Genomic DNA, 20,275 nt, shown 5'->3' on the forward strand with positions numbered 1-20,275 from the left:
ACAGTGTATTCTCTGATCATGAGGAAGTCTGTGAACCAGCGCAGTACCGTATCTGTTGCCCTATCTCAGAATGTTTTGTTAGGAGTAGTTGATGATCAACAGAGTCAAATGCTGCAGATATGTCGAATTGAAGGAGAATGGCCTGGCGGCCTGTACTTAGCAGTTGTTTGATTTTGGTTATTAAGATCAGGATGAGGAGTTCCATGCTGTGCTGTTGTCTGAAACCAAATTGTGTCTGATGAAGGCATGAATGTTGCTCTATGTATGCTGTTAGTTGTTTGCTTATGTGGGTTTCAAGAAGTTTGGCTTCCCAGTCTCACCTTCAAAGCAGCCTGCAGAGGATCGCCGGTGCTGTAGCGAACCTAGCAGGCTGCCGTCAGCCTCCGCAGCACATTCCCTCTGCTGCAGTCCCGCCCCTCCTCTGATGTACAGGACCGCGGCAGAGGGAACGTGCTGTGGCGGTCGACGGCAGCCTGCTAGATTCGCTACAGCCGACCAGTGATCCTCTGCAGGCTGCTTTGAAGGTGAGACCGGAAAGCTGGGATGGAAGGAGGGAACAGAGGGCCAAATTGCAGGCCAAATCTAACTACTCTGGGGGCCAAATTTGGCCCGCGGGCCTGAGTTTGACACCCCTGGTGTAGAAGGATTGCAATGCACTGGCCATTCAAAGCCCAAAACATAGCATGATACAAGAGTATTCATCACCAAAGGAGAAAGAACGGGTACTGGGCTTGATGGATCATTGCTATTTGGTTATTCAAGAGTCTCGCACAAAATAAAAATTTATATGTTACAGAATTGTATTAGTGGGACCTATACTTTCTTCTAAATACCAGTAGAACCGCTGTGAACTGCCATTATTGAAAGAATTGCTGAAGCTGTAAAAAGACAAGCAGATAGATCAAATCATTTTCAGGGCTGCGTGCCTTTTTCATACTTAATGTGGCACGAGGGCAAAAGCTGAGGGCAATATAGAGGTGCCACAAGGCGAGGGGGATCAAACAGAGGCTCAAGGGATGATAGCCCAGGAGGGGGCCGGTAGGGCTAGAAAATCCAGAGGAAAAGCGGGGAAGTTGGGTTGCGGGAGATCTCAGGGTGGATTGGTAAGTCAGGTCAGCACAAAGCGCTCAATGCTTCAAACCTTGTTTGAGCGAAAGCTCAATACATCACACCATCATAGAATCAACTCACTTTTGTGTGATAATAAATGAGTGCAAACCACACCACACTAAGTGTGACAAAGGCACATACGATCTCGAACACAGCCCTGAAAATGATTAAGGCTAACTCAGCTCCAGGTGGTCCTGCCGCGTTAGCAGTATTTGTCTTTTTCCAGCTTCAGCAATCCTGATGAAGGATCTGTGATCCGAAAGTGAAATTCAGTAGAACCGCTGTGAACTGCCATTATTGAAAGAATTGCTGAAGCTGTAAAAAGACAAGCAGATAGATCAAATACTGCTAACGCGGCAGGACCACCTGGAGCTGAGTTAACCTTAATCATTTTCAGGGCTGCGTGCCTTTTTCACACTTAATGTGGTGTGGTTTACACTAATTTATTATCACACAAAAGTGGGCTTTCGCTCAAACAAGGGTTGAAGCGTTGAGCGTTCTGCACTGACCTGACTTACCAATCCATCCTGAGGTCTCCCACACAAAATAAAAATTTAAAAGTATATCTTACAGAATTGTATTAGTGGGGCCTTTACTTTCTTCTAAACACCATTTTCCCTAAAACTTTTTCAGATTGTATTTTGGGTGTTGAGTTTTCCAGTTTGAATTCTGCAAGTTACACACGTAAGTGGGAGGCACACATGGGTGTAAACCCCCTCTGCATATAACTCTGTTGGAGAAAGTGCAGAGGCGAGCCACGAAACTTGTCAAAGGAATGGAGCATTTGAGCTATAAAGAACGACTCAGGAAACTGGGATTGTTTACCCTCGAGAAGAGAAGACTGAGAGGGGATTTGATGGAGACTTTTAAAATATTAAAAGGATTTGATAAGATAGACCAAGAGGCAGCATTGCTGAAATATTCAGAGGTGACACGGACAAGAGGTCATAGCCTGAAACTGAGTGGCAGCAGGTTCAGGACAAATGTCAGGAAGTTTTGTTTCACACAGCGCGTGGTGGGTGCTTGGAATGCGCTCCCGGAGGAGGTTGTGGAGGAGACTACTGTACTGGGATTCAAGCGCAGGTTGGACGCACACCTTCTTGCATATCATATTGAGGGATACTGTAAATCCGGGTCTCCAAAAAGGAGTACCTAAATGGGCCACCGCGAGTCTGATCCGGTGAAGGCGTTTCTTATGTTCTTATGCATTAAGACACTGCTATTACATTGCTCTCAGTCCTGCCGCGTTTGCTAGTATTCCATATGATCATATATGCAAAGTGGATGTAAATGGAAGCATCTAGTTGATACAGTTACTCTTTATTTACCAGCATACAATAATAATAACAGCTTTATTTATATCCCGCCTTACCTTGCAGTTCAGGGTGGTTTACATCAAAGAGAAGCTGCATAATATGCAACGAGATTACGTTACCATACACAATGTGAAATTAACATCAGACAATAGTAAAGATTGTTAGTCACTGAAATTTAAACAAACTTGTCAAATAAATGAGTCTTCAACAATCTTCTAAATGTTTGACAGAAAAGTGAGTTCAAAAGTCAATCACTTAAGGTGCTGTTCAACATCTTTATAAACGATCTGGACATAGGTACGACAAGTGAGGTGATTAAGTTTGCGGACGATACGAAGTTATTCAGAGTAGTGAAGACACAGGGGGATTGCGAAGATCTGCAACGTGACATAATCAAGCTCGAGGAATGGGCATCGACATGGCAAATGAGGCTCAACATGGATAAGTGTAAAGTGATGCATGTCGGTAACAAAAATCTCATGCACGAATACAGAATGTCCGGGGCGGTACTTGGAGAGACCCCCCAGGAAAGAGACTTGGGAGTTCTGGTTGACAAGTCGATGAAGCCGTCTGCACAATGCACTGCGGCGGCAAAAAGGGTGAACAGAAAGCACAGTTATTTACCGTAACTGGGACAGCAGACAGCTATTCTCACGGTGCGGGCGACTCGAAACTTCGAGTTTCTTCAAGGTTATATCGATAAGTTTAAAAAGATTTGGGGACCATTAACAGATTTTTGTAAGGATTGATAAAATTTTTCCCATAATAAGATACTGGATAAAGGAGGGGGGGGGGGTTGGTTTATTCTCTTTATAATAAATACATAAATAAATTATTATAATAGTTGTTATATTGTGTACAATTAACAAAATAAGGGGAGGGAAAGGGATTCATAATTGAATAACAGTTGATAACATGATTAAAAATTTTCATATGATGTCTAATTATAATAAGGATTATATAAGATATATTCTATGTACAATATGTTATAGATATATCAAGTGTATACTTAAGATAATTGTATGAATCTTTATGATACATTTGTTGTTATATGAAGAAAAATCAATAAAAAAAAATTTAAAAATCGAGTTTCTTCAAGCAAGTCTGCTTGTGAGGCGTCCGCATCCAGGCTCCGTCGATGACGTCACCCATATGTGAGAATACCTGCCTGCTTGTCCTGGGATAATTCTAGGAATGATAAAGAAGGGGATCACGAACAGACCGGAGAAGGTTATCATGCCGCTGTACCGGACCATAGTGCGCCCTCAGCTGGAGTACACTGGTCGCCGTACATGAAGAAAGCAATGTTACTTACCGTAACAGTTGTTATCCAGGGACAGCAGGCAGCTATTCTCACTAGTGGGTGATGTCATCCAACAGAGCCCCGACACGGACATCTTGAAAGCATGTCTTGCTTGAAGAAACTTAGAAGTTTCGAGATGCCCGCACCGCGCATGCGCCAGTGCCTTCCCGCCCGATGTACCGGGCGTGTCTCCTCAGTTCAGGTAGCTAGCCTGAGAAGCCAACCCAGGGGAGGTGGGTGGGACGTGAGAATAGCTGCCTGCTGTCCCTGGATAACAACTGTTACAGTAAGTAACATTGCTTTATCCCAGGACAAGCAGGCAGGTATTCTCACTAGTGGGTGACCTCCAAGCTAACCCCAATGGGATGGTGGGAGAGTTGGCAATTTCAAGAGAATAAATTTTGTAACACTGTTTGGCCAAACTGTCCATCCCGTCTGGAAAAAGTGTCCAGACAATAATGAGAGGTGAATGTATGAACCGAGGACCAAGTGGCAGCCTTACAAATCTCCTCAATCGGTGTCGATCTGAGGAAGGCTACAGAGGCTGCCATTGCTCTGACCTTATGGGCTGTGACCTTACAGGGAAGGGATAATCCAGCCTGGGCATAGCAGGAAGAGATACAAGCCGCCATCCAGTTAGAGATGGTGCGCTTCGATACAGGTCGTCCCAACTTGTTTGGATCAAAGGAGACGAAAAGTTGAGGAGCAGTTCTGTGAGGCTTTGTGCGATCCAAGTAGAAAGCTAAAGCACGTTTACAGTCCAGAGTGTGCAAAGCAGCTTCCCCAGGATGAGAATGAGGCTTTGGAAAGAACACTGGAAGCACGATGGATTGGTTGATGTGAAATTCAGAGACCACTTTAGGCAGGAATTTCGGATGAGTACGAAGAACCACCTTGTCATGATGGAATACAGTGAACGGTGGATCCGCCACTAGGGCCTGAAGCTCACTGACGCGGCGAGCAGACGTGAGGGCCACCAGAAAAACCACCTTCCAGGTGAGATACTTAAGTGGAGCCTTGGTGAGAGGTTCAAACGGAGGCTTCATGAGATGAGACAGGACAACATTGAGATCCCAAACCACAGGAGGAGGTTTGATAGAAGGGTTGACATGAAAAAGACCTTTCATAAATCTGGAAACCACAGGATGAGCAGACAAAGGTTTCCCCTGTAGAGGCTGATGGAAAGCCGCAATAGCACTCAGGTGGACTCGTATAGAGGTAGACTTGAGACCAGACTGAGATAGGTGTAAAAGGTAGTCCAATACAGAAGAAAGGGAAGCTCGCTGAGGTTCCGTGGCATTGGAAATACACCAGGAGGAGAATCTAGTCCATTTTTGGGAGTAGCATTGTCGAGTAGCAGGCTTCCTGGAAGCCTCCAAAACCTCCCTCACTGCTTGAGAAAACTGGTGAGGAGTTATGTTGAAAGGAACCAAGCTGTCAGGTGGAGGGACTGCAGATTGGGATGAAGTAGTGAACCTTGATGTTGAGTGAGAAGTGAAGGAAACACTGGAAGAAGTATGGGCTCCCTGCTGCTGAGTTGAAGTAGAAGGGAGAACCAAGGTTGTCTGGGCCATCGAGGAGCAATTAGAATCATGGTGGCATGGTCTGATCTCAACTTGACCAGAGTCTTCTGAATGAGAGGAAAAGGAGGAAACGCATATAGGAAGCGATTCTCCCAATCCAGCAGAAAAGCGTCTGCCTCGAGGCGGAGAGGAGTGTAGATCCTGGAGCAAAACTGAGGCAGCTTGAAGTTGTGGGGGGCTGCAAAGAGATCTATCTGAGGTGTCCCCCATTGTGCAAATACCCGATGAAGGGGTTTGGAATTGAGCGTCCATTCGTGAGGTTGGAGAAGACGGATCAATTTGTCTGCCAAGACATTGTCCTTCCCCTGAATGTAGACAGCCCTGAGGAAGGTGTCGTGTCGGACCGCCCAATCCCAGACTCGAAGAGCTTCCTGGCAAAGGGAGGCCGAGCCCGTGCCCCCTTGCTTGTTTACATAATACATGGCGACCTGATTGTCGGTGCGAATGAGGACTACCATGTTGTGAAGCAGATGTTGAAAAGCCTGAAGAGCATTGAAGATGGCTCTGAGCTCCAGAAGATTGATTTGATGGAGTCGTTCCGCACTGGTCCAGAACCCCTGAGTGCGAAGACCATCCAGATGAGCTCCCCATGCATAGTTCGATGAATCGGTCGTGAGAACCTTCTGGTGGGGAGGAGAGTGAAACAGCAAACCTCTGGATAGATTCGAAGAGGTCATCCACCAAAGAAGAGACTGCCTTAGAGCAGGAGTGACTACAATGTGGCGGGACAATGGGTCGGACACCTGAGTCCACTGAGATGCCAAGGTCCATTGAGGGATTCTGAGATTTAGTCTGGCAAAAGGCGTCACATGAACTGTGGATGCCATGTGACCCAAGAGGACCATCATGTGTCTCGCTGAGATGGACGGGCGAGAAGACACCGACTGGCAGAGTAGAAGAAGAGCATCCATGCGCTGAGGAGGAAGGAACGCTCGAAGTTGGATGGTATCCAGGACCGCCCCGATGAAGGGGAGAGTCTGGGTGGGCTGAAGATGTGACTTGGGAAAGTTGATCTCGAAGCCCAAGTTCTGCAGAAAACAAATCGTGGTCAAGGTCGCCGAAATGACCTCTGGGGCCGATGGGGCCTTGATGAGCCAGTCGTCGAGGTATGGAAACACCTGAAGACCCATGTTCCGGAGTGCCGCGGCCACCACCACCAGACACTTCGTGAAGACTCTGGGCGAAGAGGAAAGGCCAAATGGAAGCACTCGATACTGCAGATGTAGATGTCCCACCCGAAATCTGAGGAACTTGCGGGAGGCCGGATGAATCGGGATGTGAGTGTAGGCCTCCTTGAGGTCCAGAGAGCATAACCAATCGTTCTGCTCGAGGAGGGGATAGAGAGAGGCAAGGGTCAGCATAAGTAACCGCTCCTTGACCAAAAACTTGTTGAGGACTCGAAGGTCCAAAATGGGCCGCAGATCGCCCGTCTTCTTCGGAACTAGGAAATACCTGGAGTAAAACCCTTGGTTTTGCTGATCTAACGGGACCGGCTCGACGGCCCGAAGCCGAAGCAAAGCTTGGGCCTCCTGGAGAAGAAGAGCGGTCTGCGTTAAGTTTGAAGGATACTCTCTTGGAGGGTGGTCCGGGGGGACCCGTTGGAAATGAAGAGAGTATCCCTCTCTTACGATGGTAAGGACCCAAAGGTCTGTGGTGATCGCCTCCCATCGATGACAAAAATGATGGAGACGACCCCCTATGGGAAAAACAGTGGAAGACAGAACGTCGGTTATGCTCCCTGGAAGAGAGTCAAAAAGGCTGAGTAGCCTTGGGTGCAGCCGGCATCTGAGGCTTCTGCTGAGTCTTTTGCGGAGGCTGTCTCTTCGCAGGCTGTCTCGCAGGAGGAGTCTGCCTCGGTTGATAACGCCGCTGGTAAATTTGAGGCGGTCTGGATGGACGAGACTGCTGAGGCTTCGGTTTAGGACGTAGAATAGACTGAAAAGACTTTTCATGGTCCGACAGCTTTTTAGTAACAGTTTCGATGGACTCATCAAATAGATCCGCTCCTGCACAAGGTACATTTGCAAGTCTGTCTTGGAGGTTCGGATCCATATCGATGGTTCGAAGCCATGCCAGACGACGCATGGCAACCGAACATGCCGCCGCTCGAGCCGAGAGCTCAAAGGCATCGTAGGAGGATTGCATCAGTTGAAGGCGTAATTGGGACAGGGTCGCCACCACCTCTTCAAACTGGAAACGAGCCTGAGCATCGATGAAAGGAGTGAACTTGCGGAGCACCGGCAAGAAAAAATCCAAGTATGAAGAGAAGAAAAAGTTGTAGTTGAGCACTCGAGTCGCCATCATCGAGTTCTGATATATACGTCTACCAAACTTATCCATCGTTCTCCCTTCTCTGCCCGGAGGAACGGAAGCATAGACTTGGGAGGGATGAGAACGTTTGAGAGAGGACTCGACTAGAAGGGACTGATGAGAAAGTTGAGCTCCCTCAAACCCCTTGTGGTGAACGATGCGGTATCGAGCATCCAGTTTACTGGGAACTGCAGGTAAGGAATACGGTGTCTCAAAACAGCGCATGAAAGTCTGGTCCAGCAGCTTGTGTAGAGGAAGCCGAAGTGTCTCCGCTGGAGGGTGAGGCAAATGCATGGTGTCCAAATACTCTTTAGAATATTTAGACCCAGTGTCCAAAGTCACATCCAAGTCATCCGCCATCTGTCGAAGAAAGGATGAGAAAGACAGTTGGTCTGCCAAGGCCGGCCGACGAGACGGGCTAGAAGACGTGGAAGCCTCCGTGTCCAGGGAGAGCTGGGAACGGCAGGGAGAATAGGAGGTAGATGGTTCCTCATACTCCGGCCCCTCCGGCTGGGACACATCCGACGAGGAGTATCCCAAACGCTGCATCTTCTTCTGCGGAGACACCTCCGAATGACATGAGGAGTGTCGAGAAGAGTGTCGAGATCGATGCCCCTCCCGGTGACGGGACGGAGAACGAGATCTTCTATGCATCGATTGGTCCTTTGAAGCCTCAAAGGAATGGATAGGGCTCGATGCAGTGGATCGTAGAGGTGGCAGAGATGCGGATTCACGCAGCGCCACCCAGGTCTGGTATGGAGTGCGGAAGAACTCCTCCTGCGATGCAGTATGCCCAGGACTACGATTATCAGGAGCTGCCCTAGCACCCTGGTGGCGTGGAGGTGTGATGGGCTCCAAAGGTGGCATTTCAGGAAGGGAAGCCCTCCTGGAGGATTCCGCCGCCCTCCGCCGATCCCCCTCGTCGAGCAGAGAGATCGAACGACGAGGAGGAGGGGGAGGGGGCGGACCGCCCTCTGAAACCTGGGTCGGAAGCTCACCGTGAATGTTGGCGATAAGCCGGGGTCCCATAGTGCGCATAAGCTCGACAAACTGAGCTTCGAGCAGGGAACGAAGCGAAGCCGATATGGAGGGATCCGCACCGAAAGGGGGTCCTCCTGCACGGTCTTCGCGTTCCTTCGTGGCCAAGTGCTTCTGCTTGCTAGCTTTAGGCACTTTGATGACCACAGGAGGGACAGTGGAAGGCGGTACCTGAACCGAGGAGACGGAGGCAGGCGCCGATGCTGAACTCGATGCTGAAGCCGGTGCGAACGATGCAGGCTTCACGATGCTCGATGCAGGAGTCGTCGATGCAGGTTTCGAACTGACCGGCGAAACCTCAACAGCCGCAGTAGCAGAGATGTCCTTGGCAGTCTCCATCTTGAACATCGACTCCCAGAGCAAGCAGCGCCGCTTAAACGAGCGCGCAGTGAGCGTGGAACAAGGCCGGCACGATTTCGGAATGTGTTCCGGACCAAGACACTGAAGGCAGCGTCGGTGTGGGTCCGTCAGCGAAATCGCACGCTGGCACTTGCTGCACTTTTTAAAACCGGTGATTGGTCGGGACATAGGCCGGAAAATCGACGTTGCAAGGTCGAAGCCGCTAGGCCGCAGCCACGAGGCCGGCCCGGCCGAACCGCCGGAAGAAATAATTTTAATTTTTATTTTTTTTTTTTTAAATAAAGTAAAATTGAAATAAAGTCAAAGAAATAAACAGAAACGCGGGTTAAAGAAGGCAAAAAACTGAATTTCAGTCAGCGCAGAATGAAGTACAAACTTCTCAGCTCCGCGGAAAGAAAAGAACTGAGGAGACACGCCCGGTACATCGGGCGGGAAGGCACTGGCGCATGCGCGGTGCGGGCATCTCGAAACTTCTAAGTTTCTTCAAGCAAGACATGCTTTCAAGATGTCCGTGTCGGGGCTCTGTCGGATGACATCACCCACTAGTGAGAATACCTGCCTGCTTGTCCTGGGATAAAGACACGGTACTACTTGAAAAGGTGTAGAGAAGAGCGATTAAGATGGTTAAGGGGTTGGAGGGACTGCCGTACAGCGAAAGATTAGAGAAACTGGGCCTCCTCTCCCTCGAACAGAGGAGATTGAGAGGGGACCTGATTGAAACATTCAAGGTACTGAAGGGAATAGACTTGGTGGAAAAGGACAGGTTGTTCACTCTTTTAGAGCACTGGTCTTTGACCTGGGGGCCATCGCGTGAGCGGACCGCTGGGCAGGATGGACCACTGGTCTGACCCAACAGTGGCAATTCTTATGTTCTTATTCCAAAGACCTGCCTGAAATGATAACGTTTTCTCAAGGTATCTTTTGAATTAACATCCTTTAAGAGTTAGAAATGAGAACAAAGACATTCTACGAGTGAAACGAATTTTGTCCAAGAGATTAAAATGTTTCAAACGATAGGTAGGTGTCATACATTGACAGCCAAGTTTGAACTGAACTCCCAATGTCATTTCCTATACACTTCTCCCTCCGTATTCGCCGTTTCAGCATTCACCATTTGAATTATTCACGGTTTTTAGCTTGCTGGCTCCTCCCCCAAAATTACATCAGCTTGCATAGAGAAATCGCTGATTCCCAGCACTTTCTTCACTGAGTTTTGCCTCTCCTTCAGGAACAGACCGGGTCTCCCACCATGTTATTCACGGTTTCACTATACACTTCCCCCTACCCATTCGCAGTTTCTGCACTCGCAATTTCACATAATCGCAATTTTTTTCTGGGGAGGGGGAAAATAAAAACCCCCATATTTTTTACCTCCCTGCCGCCTTCCAGGCCTTACCTGGTGGTCTAGAGGGCTTTCGGGGCAGGAGCGATCTTCCTACGCTCCTGCCCCGTGCAGATCGCCATGAGGAAATGGCTGTAGGGAGTTCTCGTCGTCGTCTTGAGAGATTACGGGAACTCACAGCAGCCATTTCCTCATGGCGATCTGCACGGGGCAGGAGCGTAGGAAGATCGCTCCTGCCCCGAAAGCCCTCTAGACCACCAGGTAAGGCCGGGAAGGCGGCAGGGAGGTGGGGGTGGGTCAGAGCCAGATAATCACGGTTTTTCGCCATTCGCGGTCCGGCTCTGCCCGTATCACCCGCGAATAATGAGGGAGAAGTGTGTTCACGATGGTTTTTAATAGAAAATAGCAAATAACATATGAAAAAGTTATTTGCGGTTCTGTTAATTTTTTAAAGTTTTTTTTTTTAAGTTTATTGGGTGTTTATATACCGCCTATCAAGGTTATCTAAGCGGTTTTTTACAATCAGGTACTCAAGCATTTTCCCTATCTGTCCCGGTGGGCTCACAATCTATCTAACGTACCTGGGGCTATGGAGGACTGAGTGACTTGCCCAGGGTCACAAGGAGCAGCGCGGGGTTTGAACCCACAACCCCCAGGGTGCTGAGGCTGCGCCACACACTCCTCCCTTCACAGTGAATATGGAGGGAGAAGTGTAATATGGTATAATGTGTTGAAATTTCTTTAAGCCTTACCTCTTCCCTTTGATTTTTGATGGGCATACATAGGATGCTCTGTGTCTTGTAGCCTGTGATATGATCCACTTCTGCATTGAATCTGGGATCCTGATAAGAGAATTAAACACTGATGAGCCACACAAAAGATCAAAGACAGACTATGGCTAGTCCTCTATATTTGTATATTCAGACAGAATCTCTTAACAATATGCCATAGTCACATATCAAACAAGTTAATAGTATTTTTATTTAAAATATTTACAGCCTGCTTCTTTGCAGAGGATTCAAAGCAGAAAATCTTACAATTTGTAGTGAAGGCAAATAAGAAATTCTTTGGCAATAAAAATCTTTTTGGCTTCCCCCCCCCCCCTGTTGGAATCCCAACCACTGCCTAGTGATAGAAGCACCAGGTGAATACAGGAAAGCCTTGGTTCAAATCCTGAGTTTGGGAAGTCACTTCACTTTCTGCTACTAAGCCCTTCAGGACAGGACTATACCCACTGCACCTGAGCAAAAGCCGCCTTGAGCTTGAGTTCAGACAGGGTGATTTTAAGTTCAACATAGAAACATGACAGCAGATAAAGGTCAAATGGCCCATAAGCTATTGTTTTCGGTGTTCTTCTATATCCTCACAAAAGACGTTCAAAGCAGGGCACAAAATACCTATTCGTGTAGATCAGAAGTACATACACACCCAAAAATAGAACTTAACCTCCTGCTGGACACAATGGACCACTGGTCTGACCCAGCAGCGGCACTTCTTATGTTCTTAACCAGGACTTCATGCATTTACGAAAAACAATATAAGAAGCAATTCCACAAAGATCCCAAGGAAACAAATTCCAAATGATAAACAATTTACAGGGCCTCTGCTTAGACTTGATTCCCCTCATAGATGGTCAGTAATGGAATTTTCATCTTGGATTTGGACAGAAGAGTAATCTAATCGAAAACTCAGGCGTTTTGCTTTCTTCTGGCCTGTATCTCCCTACACAGCCCCAGGGAGGTGAGACTTCACCCAAGTAGATCAATTCCCCACTCACCAACATAAGAACATAAGAACTGCTGCTGTTGGGTCAGACCAGTAGTCCGCTCCCATGGCAGCCCTTAGGTCAAAGACCAGAGCCCTAACTGAGATCAGCCTTACCTGCGTACATTCCGGTTCAGCAGGAACTTGTCCAACTTTGTCTTGAAACCCTAGAGGGTGTTTTCCCCTATAACAGCCTCCGGAAGAGCGTTCCAGTTTTCCACCACTCTCTGGGTGAAGAAGAACTTCCTTACGTTTGTACGGAATCTATCCTCTTTTAACTATAGAGAGTGCCCTCTCGTTCTCCCTACCTTGCAGAGGGTGAACAACCTGTCTTTATCTACTAAGTCTATTCCCTTCAGTACCTTGAACGTTTCAATCATGTCCACTCTCAGTCTCCTTTTCTCAAGCAAGAAGAGGCCCAGTTTCTCTAATCTCACTGTAGGCAACTCCTCCAACCCCTTAATCATTTTAGGGGCATAGGCAAATGTTGCAACATTTTAAGTTTTGTTTGGTTTTCAAAGGCTAGTTGGTTGGTTGGTTTTTACATTTTTTATGTATCTTATTTCATTTGTGACCTTTTAGTTCATGCTTCTACTGTTATTCTTTTATTTATTTCCATTGTGACTCATTCTCAGTTTGGATTCTTACTGAAACTTTTACAATTGTTGTTTTTCTATATTTTAGTGAAGGGGCTCCAATAGCACATGCAAAACATACACATCGTTAATCTGCCTCATAGAAACATAGAAAATGACGGCAGAAAAGGGCCACAACCCATCAAGTCTGCCCACTCTAATGACCCACCCCCCCTGACTTTACCCCCTTAATTTTAAAATCTGACACACTGCTGGCCTCAATCACCTGCAGCGGGAGTTCATTCCAATGATCGACCACCCTTTCGGTGAAGAAATACTTTCTGCAGTCACCATGAAATTTCCCTCCCCTGATTTTCAGCGGATGCCCTCTTGTGGACGAGGGTCCTTTAAGAAGGAAGATTTCATCTTCCACCTCGATATGGCCCGTGATATATTTGAATGTCTCAATCATGTCTCCTCTCTCTCTTCGTTCCTCAAGTGAGTACAGCTGCAATTTATTCAGCCTTTCCTCATACAGGAGATCCTTGAGCCCCGAGACCATCCTGGTGGCCATTTGCTGAACCGACTCAATTCTCAGCACATCTTTCCGGTAATGTGGTCTCCAGAATTGTACACAATATTCCAAGTGAGGTCTCACCGTGGATCTGTACAACGGCATTATTACATTACATTACATTACACTAGGGATTTCTATTCCGCCATTACCTTGCGGTTCAAGGCGGATTACAAAAAGGTTAGTTTAAGGACAGAATTACAATGAATAAAGAATTACAGAGTTACAGAATAACAGAATTATATGAATTGTAGAGAATAGCTTGAGAGGTAATATGAAGATATTGAGGGCTTTTTGTGGTCGTGTTGTTATTTCTGTTTTAGGAATTTCTTGAAAAGTGTGGTTTTTATTTCTTTTCTGAACGTCTTATAGTCTGGGGTGGTCATCAGAAGGTTGGAGATTTGGTTATCTAGTCTTGCAGCTTGTGTGGCCAGGAGGCCGTCATGTAGTTTTGTTCTTTTCACTTCTTTGGATGGGGGGGGTATGAATGGGGAGTGCGTTTTTCTGTGTCTGGTGCTGGTTGCTTGGATGAGGCGATTGTTCAGGTATGATGGACTGTCTCCGTGTAGTGTTTTAAATAATATGCAGTAAAATTTAAATTGGATTCTTTCTTGGATTGGGAGCCAGTGTGAGTTGATGTAGGCTTCAGTGATGTGGTCGTGTTTTTTCAATGAATAGACGAGTCTTAAGGCTGTATTTTGGATTGTTTGGAGTTGTCTTGTCGTATTTGCCGGACATGGGAGGAAGAGAATGTTACAGTAGTCCAGTATTCCTAGTATTAGGGATTGTACTATAAGTAGGAATTGTGTGCTTTCAAAGAATTTTCGGACTTGTCTCAGGTTTCTCATGATTGCGAATGATTTTTGAGTTGTTTTGTTTATTTGTGGCTGCATTGTGCAGCATCTGTCTATGGTCATGCCTAGTAGTTTTATGGTTGTTTGGATGGGATATTTGGTTGCGTTTATGTCAAGGATGGATGTGGTTTGGATCTTGTCGTTTTCTAGGAGGATGAATTTGGTTTTGTCTTGGTTGAGTTTAAGTTTGTGATTTCCCATCCAGGTTGTGACTGCTTCCATTGTTTGGTGAAGTTCCTCTGTCATGGTAGGTTTGGAATGATCGTATGGGATGAGGATGGTGATGTCATCCGCGTAGCTATAGGATGTTAGGCCTAGATTATTTAGATGGGTTCCTAGAGAGGCAGTGTATAGATTGAAGAGGGTGGGGGATAGTGGAGATCCTTCGGGCATCCTGCTGACAAAACCTCTACGGATACAACCCATCATTTGTCTTGTCTTGGAGGAAGCCTTTTCCACTTGATTGACAGTTTTCATGTCATCACTAATGATCATTCCTAAATCACGTTCTGCCGTAGTCCTAGCTAAGGTCTCACCATTTAGTGTGTAAGTTCTGCACGGATTCCTGTTACCCAAGTGCATTACTTTACATTTTTTAGCATTGAAGCTTAGTTGCCAAGTCGATGACCAGTGTAAGTTCTTGATAGTTCTTGACAGTGTCGATGACCAGTGTAAGTTCTTGACAGCCACAGCCATGTTTCAATGATCGCATTTGTAATGTCAAGAGAATGGAAAATGCAATGTAGGAAACTACAGGCTGGTAAATCCGATTTCTGTGGTAAGTAAATTAATGGAAATGCTTTTGAAACAGAGAATAGTGACGTTTAGGGATGCCAGCCGATTACAGGACCCAAAGCAGAATGGACTCGCTAGAGGTAGGTCTTGTCAGACAAATCTGATCAATTTATTTGACTGGATAGAGCGAGGGACAGACCTAAATATGGTGTATTTCGATTTTAGCAAAGCATTTGACAATATTTCACACAGGCAGTATGGGCCCCAAAGTGACAGACTGTGTCAGGAATTGGTTACGTGAAAGACAGCAGCGGGTAGAGGTCAATGCAGATCACCTCAAGGTTTAGCTCTTGGGCCTCTTCTTTTTAACATTTTTGTAAGCGATGTTGCTGAAGGGCTGTCAGATAAGATCTGCAAAATCTGCAATAGAACAGAGTTGACACCGCTGGTGTGAACAACACGAGGAAGGACCTAGCAAGGCTTGAAGAATAGCCTGAAATTTGGCAGGTAAAATTTAAGGTTAAGAAATGCAAGGTCATGCATTTGGGCTGCAAAAACCAGAGAGAGTGGTACAGTTTAGGGGGTAAAGAACTTTTGTGGAAGTGATTGTATGTGATGATCTTAAGGTGCCCAAACTGTTTGAGAAGGCATTGGAGAAAGTTAGAGAAGGATGCTTGGGATGCATAAGAAGAGGATAGCCAGTAGGAAAAAGGAGGTATTGATGTCCCTGTATAAGACTCATTTAGAATATTGTGTACAATTCTGGAGGCCGCACCTTCCAAAAGGGTGGAGTTGGACCAGAGGAAGGCTACTAAAATGGTAAGTGGTCGTTGTGATAAGGCGTATGGGGACAGACAAAGATCTCAATATAGAGTATACACTTTGGAGGAAAGACGGGAGATATGATAGAGACAGTTAAATATCTACTTGGCATAAATGCGCACGAGTCAAGTCTCTGTCATTTGAAAGGAAGCTCCGGAATGAGCGGACATCATCATCATAATAATTATTTATTTTTATATACCACCAGACCAAGAATGGTTCTAGGCGGTTCACAACAAGTAAAAACTGAGCATGCAGCGAAAAATACAATTCAAAAATGAAAATACATCACATAGTAAAAACAAAAGAAATACATAAAATTTTAAGACAGAGAATGCATTAGGATACAAATTTAAGCAGGAATGTAAGAAAGGGTGGTAGATGCGTGGAACAGTCTCCTGGTAGAGACAAAGGATTGTGTCTGAATTCAAGAAAACGTGGGATAAGAATGTGGGATGCTGCAGATGGGCAGACTGGATGGGCCATTTGGCCTTTATCTGCCATCATTGTTCTAGCCCTAGAAGTGGAGGAGATGACGTCCTGGAGGGATTCAACTTGAAGACAGCTTGCACCTGGAACCACTGCTTCTGCTTGGGTAACTTTTTCGGTCTGCTCAGAGGCCAAAGTTGTAACCTGAGCACCAGTTTGGCGACACAATGTTTTGTAGCCATACTGTGTTTGCAAAAGTACATGCACCTTTTCCCAAGTCTGAATGCCAGCAGGTAAGATATTCTAGTGGAGTTTTCAACCCCTTAGCAGATCCTCACTCAGCACCTGTTCAGGTGGAATTTATCATCAGAAAATGTGGTGAAAGCAGTTAGCTTAGCAGGGTTTAAGAAAAGTTTTGGTTGACGTCGTAAGCCATTATTAAGATAGAAAATCCACTTCCCATTCCTAGGATAAGCAACATGAACTCTGTTTTACTCTTTTGGGATCTTGCCATGTTCTTGTGATCCAGGTTGGCCACTGTTAGAAATAGGATACTGGGCTTAATGGACCTTCAGTCTGTCCCCAGTATGGCAATTTTTATGTTCTTATGCAGCTTTCCGATTCACTGTCCTTTTCCCCTGTGGCTGGACCGTAGAAGCAGCTCTTAGGTAGATCCTTTCCTGCTTGTAAGCCTGTGACAGCAGGTGATGAGATTCTTCAGCACATTTCCTCCTATCTGGCCACACTGGGAAGCGAACAACAGATTATAGGCAGTGTGTCACGGTGAGTTAAGACCAGTATTTGCTATGTTGACCTCCCAGCACGCTGCCAACATGCTTCAAGTTTCCCTACAGCTGCTGGTGTAATTCTAGCAGGGACAGAGAAACCCACCCGTGGGTAGCTCCTGGTTCCTTGCTATGTCTATTCAATGATGGCTATGCCAACTGCAACCATCACGAGATCATGTTCTTGCCTGCGTAAGCTGAGCAAGGCTTACATAGAAACATAGAAGATGACGGCAGAAAAGGGCTCCAGCCCATCAAGTCTGCCCACTCTGCTTACCCACCCCCTGTCTATGCCCTAATGACCCAAATTCCTTATCTTGACCCTCGTAGGGATCCCACATGGGTATCCCATTTATTCTTAAAGTCTGGCACGCTGTCTGCCTCGATCACCTGCACTGGAAGCTTGTTCCAATGATCAACCACTCTCTCTGTGAAGAAATACTTTCTGGTGTCACCATGAAATTTTCCGCCCCTGAGTTTGAGCGGGTGCTGCTTGGATGTTTTGTTAATGCACTGCCACTGAACCCATGGCATCAAGGACAGACAGGAGAGAGGAGGAGCCAAATGTCATACCACCAAAGAGGCCAGAATACAAGACAGGGTTTGGAAACTTTTCCCCATGTCAACCCTATTTGGTTTCATATTTTGCAGTCTACCAGCACCCGTGCTCCTCCCCACCCCCACCGTGTGCGCAGTTTCCCTTCCCCCCGTTCGCGGCCTGAGCAGCAATCCCAACCTGCTGCTCGCCCCAGTGTCGACTCTTCTTCTGATGTCACTTCCTGGACGTCAGAAGAAGAGCCAGTTGGGATCGCTGCTCGCGCCGCAAACGTTAAAGAGTTATGGGGGAAGGGAACATAAGAAGTTACCTCCACTGGGTCAGACCAGAGGTCCATCTTGCCCAGCGGTCCGCTCCTGCGGCGGCCCATCAGGTCTATGACCTGTGAAGTGGTTTCTGGGTGCATGTGCGGTAGGAGGGGGCGGGGAAGGAAAGGGTGGGGGGAGAAGAGGGTGGGGGAAGGGCACCTCTCACTCTCGTTACGCCACTGCAGCCTACGGTGATCCCAGGGAAGAGGCAGCCGAGTGCCAAGGGGGCCCTGGAAGGCAAGTCAGAACAGTCACTTTATGGTCACACTGGCTGTAACGTAAGGTTGTCGTATTCTACTCACACCACTACAGTCGTTTCAAAGAAGCATGAGGTGAACACAGAGAATCTAGAACAGGGGTGGGCAATTCCAGTCCTTGAGGGCCGGAATCCAGTCGGGTTTTCAGGATTTCCCCAATCAATATGCATTGAAAGCAGTGCATGCAAATAGATCTCATGCATATTCATCGGGGAAATCCTGAAAACCTGACTGGATTCTGGCCCTTGAGGACCGGAGTTACCCACCACTGTTCTAGAGTCAGAAAATAATAGTAAATGTTGAAGAACTACCGTATTTTCACGCAGATAACGCGCACCCATGTAAAACGCGCACACGGGTATAGCGCGCAGAAACCACGATTTTACGTACAACAACTTTTGTATACCGCGCTCACAGGTATACCGCGCATGCAGCCCGACTGTCCTTTCGCCCGCCCCGACTCTCCTCTGGCCACCCCGACTCTCCTTTCGCCCTCCCCGACTCTCCGTGCGCTGTCCCGACTCTCCTTTCGCCCGCCCTGCCCTGGAAATGGACCCGGAGTTTTCTCAGCAGAATTTCCCAGACCACCTCTTCCTCTCAACACATTGACAAGCTAGTGGGTTTATTTTATAGCTTTTTCACTCCCTTCGGTCTGCCTGTCCCCCTTGCAATCCTGTCCCCCCTTGAAGGTCTGCCTGTCCCCCTTGAAGGTCTGTCCCCATCCTGAAAGCCTGATGCCCCCCCCCCCCGACGTCCGATACATTCCCCCCCCCAGCAGGACCACTCGCACCCCCACCCCGAAGGACCGCCGACTCCCCGACATGGTCGGGTTGGGCCCATGTGCCTCAGGCCGCGCCCCCAGGTGGGACCTAAGGCTCCAGGGCCTATTCTGATTGGCCCACGCGCCTTAGGCCCCACCAGTAGGCGGAGCTTTGGGACGGATGGGCCAATCCGGCCTCATTCCGTCGTTGGCTGCCTGCCGGACAGGCGGGTTTGGCTCCCGTCTGTCCGGCCAACTACCAAAGGTACGGGGAAGGGGGATGGGGGTGTCGTGGGGGTCGGCCAGGGGGGTCGCGGGTCGGCTGGGGGGGCGGTCGGAGGTTCTTGGGGGGGGGGGGGCGGTCGTTGGAGGGAGGGGGGTTTGCGTCGAGGGCAGGAGGGCCTGGGATCCCTCCTGCCTGTAATGTAGTGCGGGGTGGGGGTAGGGGGTCGCCGTGGCCAGGAGGGTTTGGGCTCCCTTCTGGCCCGATATTGTCGGGGAGTTGGGGAGTCGGCCGGGCAAGAGGGCTTGGGCTCCCTCTTGCTCCGATCGTGGATGCGGGTGCGGGTGGGAGCGCGTGCGAGCGGTCGTTCGGGGTGGGGTGCGAGCGGTCCTGCTGGGGGGGGGTGAATCGGGCGTCGGGCGGGGTGGGAACTATGTAAAAAAAATTTTGTATACCGCGCTCACGCGTATAACGCGCGAGGGGTATGCGCGGTAGGTAAAAACGCATATAACGCGCGCGCTATATGCGTGAAAATACGGTAAGGCCAGTACTGGGCAGACTTGCACGGTCTGTGTCTGTATATGGCCATTTGGTTGAGGATAGGCTGGGGAAGGCTTCAATGATTGGATGGACTGGAGTGAGCTTCAGTAGTTGGAACCCAAGCACAGTACCGGGCAGAGCTTTGGATTCTTGCCCAGAAATAGCCAAGAAAAAACCCCCCAAAACAACTAATTTCTAGATTGAATCAGGTTGGGCAGACTAAATAGATCATTCGGATCTTTACCTGCCGTCATCTACTATGTTACTAGGTTAGGGTGAAATGAGAGGCAGCAGGTGTTCCAGGCAGGCTATGACCAACACCTGCCCCAGATCTCCCTGTGCAGTCACATGCAGCTCACACCTCAGCCGGCTGACATCTCTCAGGACCAATTAGAAGTGCTTAATTGTACTTGAGGATTCAAGGGATGTGTCAGTGCTCACATGGTTATTTTTAGATAATTCAGTTAGCAAATTCAGAAGACAGCATTTCATCTCCAAAGAATCTGATAACATGCTCTGCTTAACTACCCCACCAATCATTAACACTGCTCTGGTGCTCATCAGAACTTTATACAGGTACCTAACTAATTTAAAGGGTGAATCAGGAATACAGCACGGACAGCAGCAGAAGAGCTCTTCATCAGAATCCATTGCAGGAGTCACACTGATACGTGTCAAATGTAAGCCCAGCCGAGACAGCGAACGACTGCATCGGAATCAGAACCTGATAA

General features: G+C 47.7%; 1 protein-coding gene across 5 annotated transcripts in view; it reads right to left on the bottom strand.

Annotated features, from left to right (window-relative positions):
- The window catches only part of PDE5A (phosphodiesterase 5A), a 323,063-nt gene that overhangs the window by 165,972 nt on the left and 136,816 nt on the right, over window positions 1-20,275 (bottom strand). For all 5 annotated transcript variants that reach the window (XM_033938157.1, XM_033938176.1, XM_033938166.1 and 2 more), the window contains one exon: window positions 11,115-11,204. In XM_033938157.1, coding sequence (XP_033794048.1) covers window positions 11,115-11,204 — 90 coding nt within the window. The remainder of the gene's footprint in view (window positions 1-11,114; window positions 11,205-20,275) is intronic.

The sequence above is a fragment of the Geotrypetes seraphini genome, chromosome 1, assembly GCF_902459505.1.
Source record: "Geotrypetes seraphini chromosome 1, aGeoSer1.1, whole genome shotgun sequence".
NCBI classification, from domain to species: Eukaryota; Metazoa; Chordata; class Amphibia; order Gymnophiona; family Dermophiidae; genus Geotrypetes; species Geotrypetes seraphini.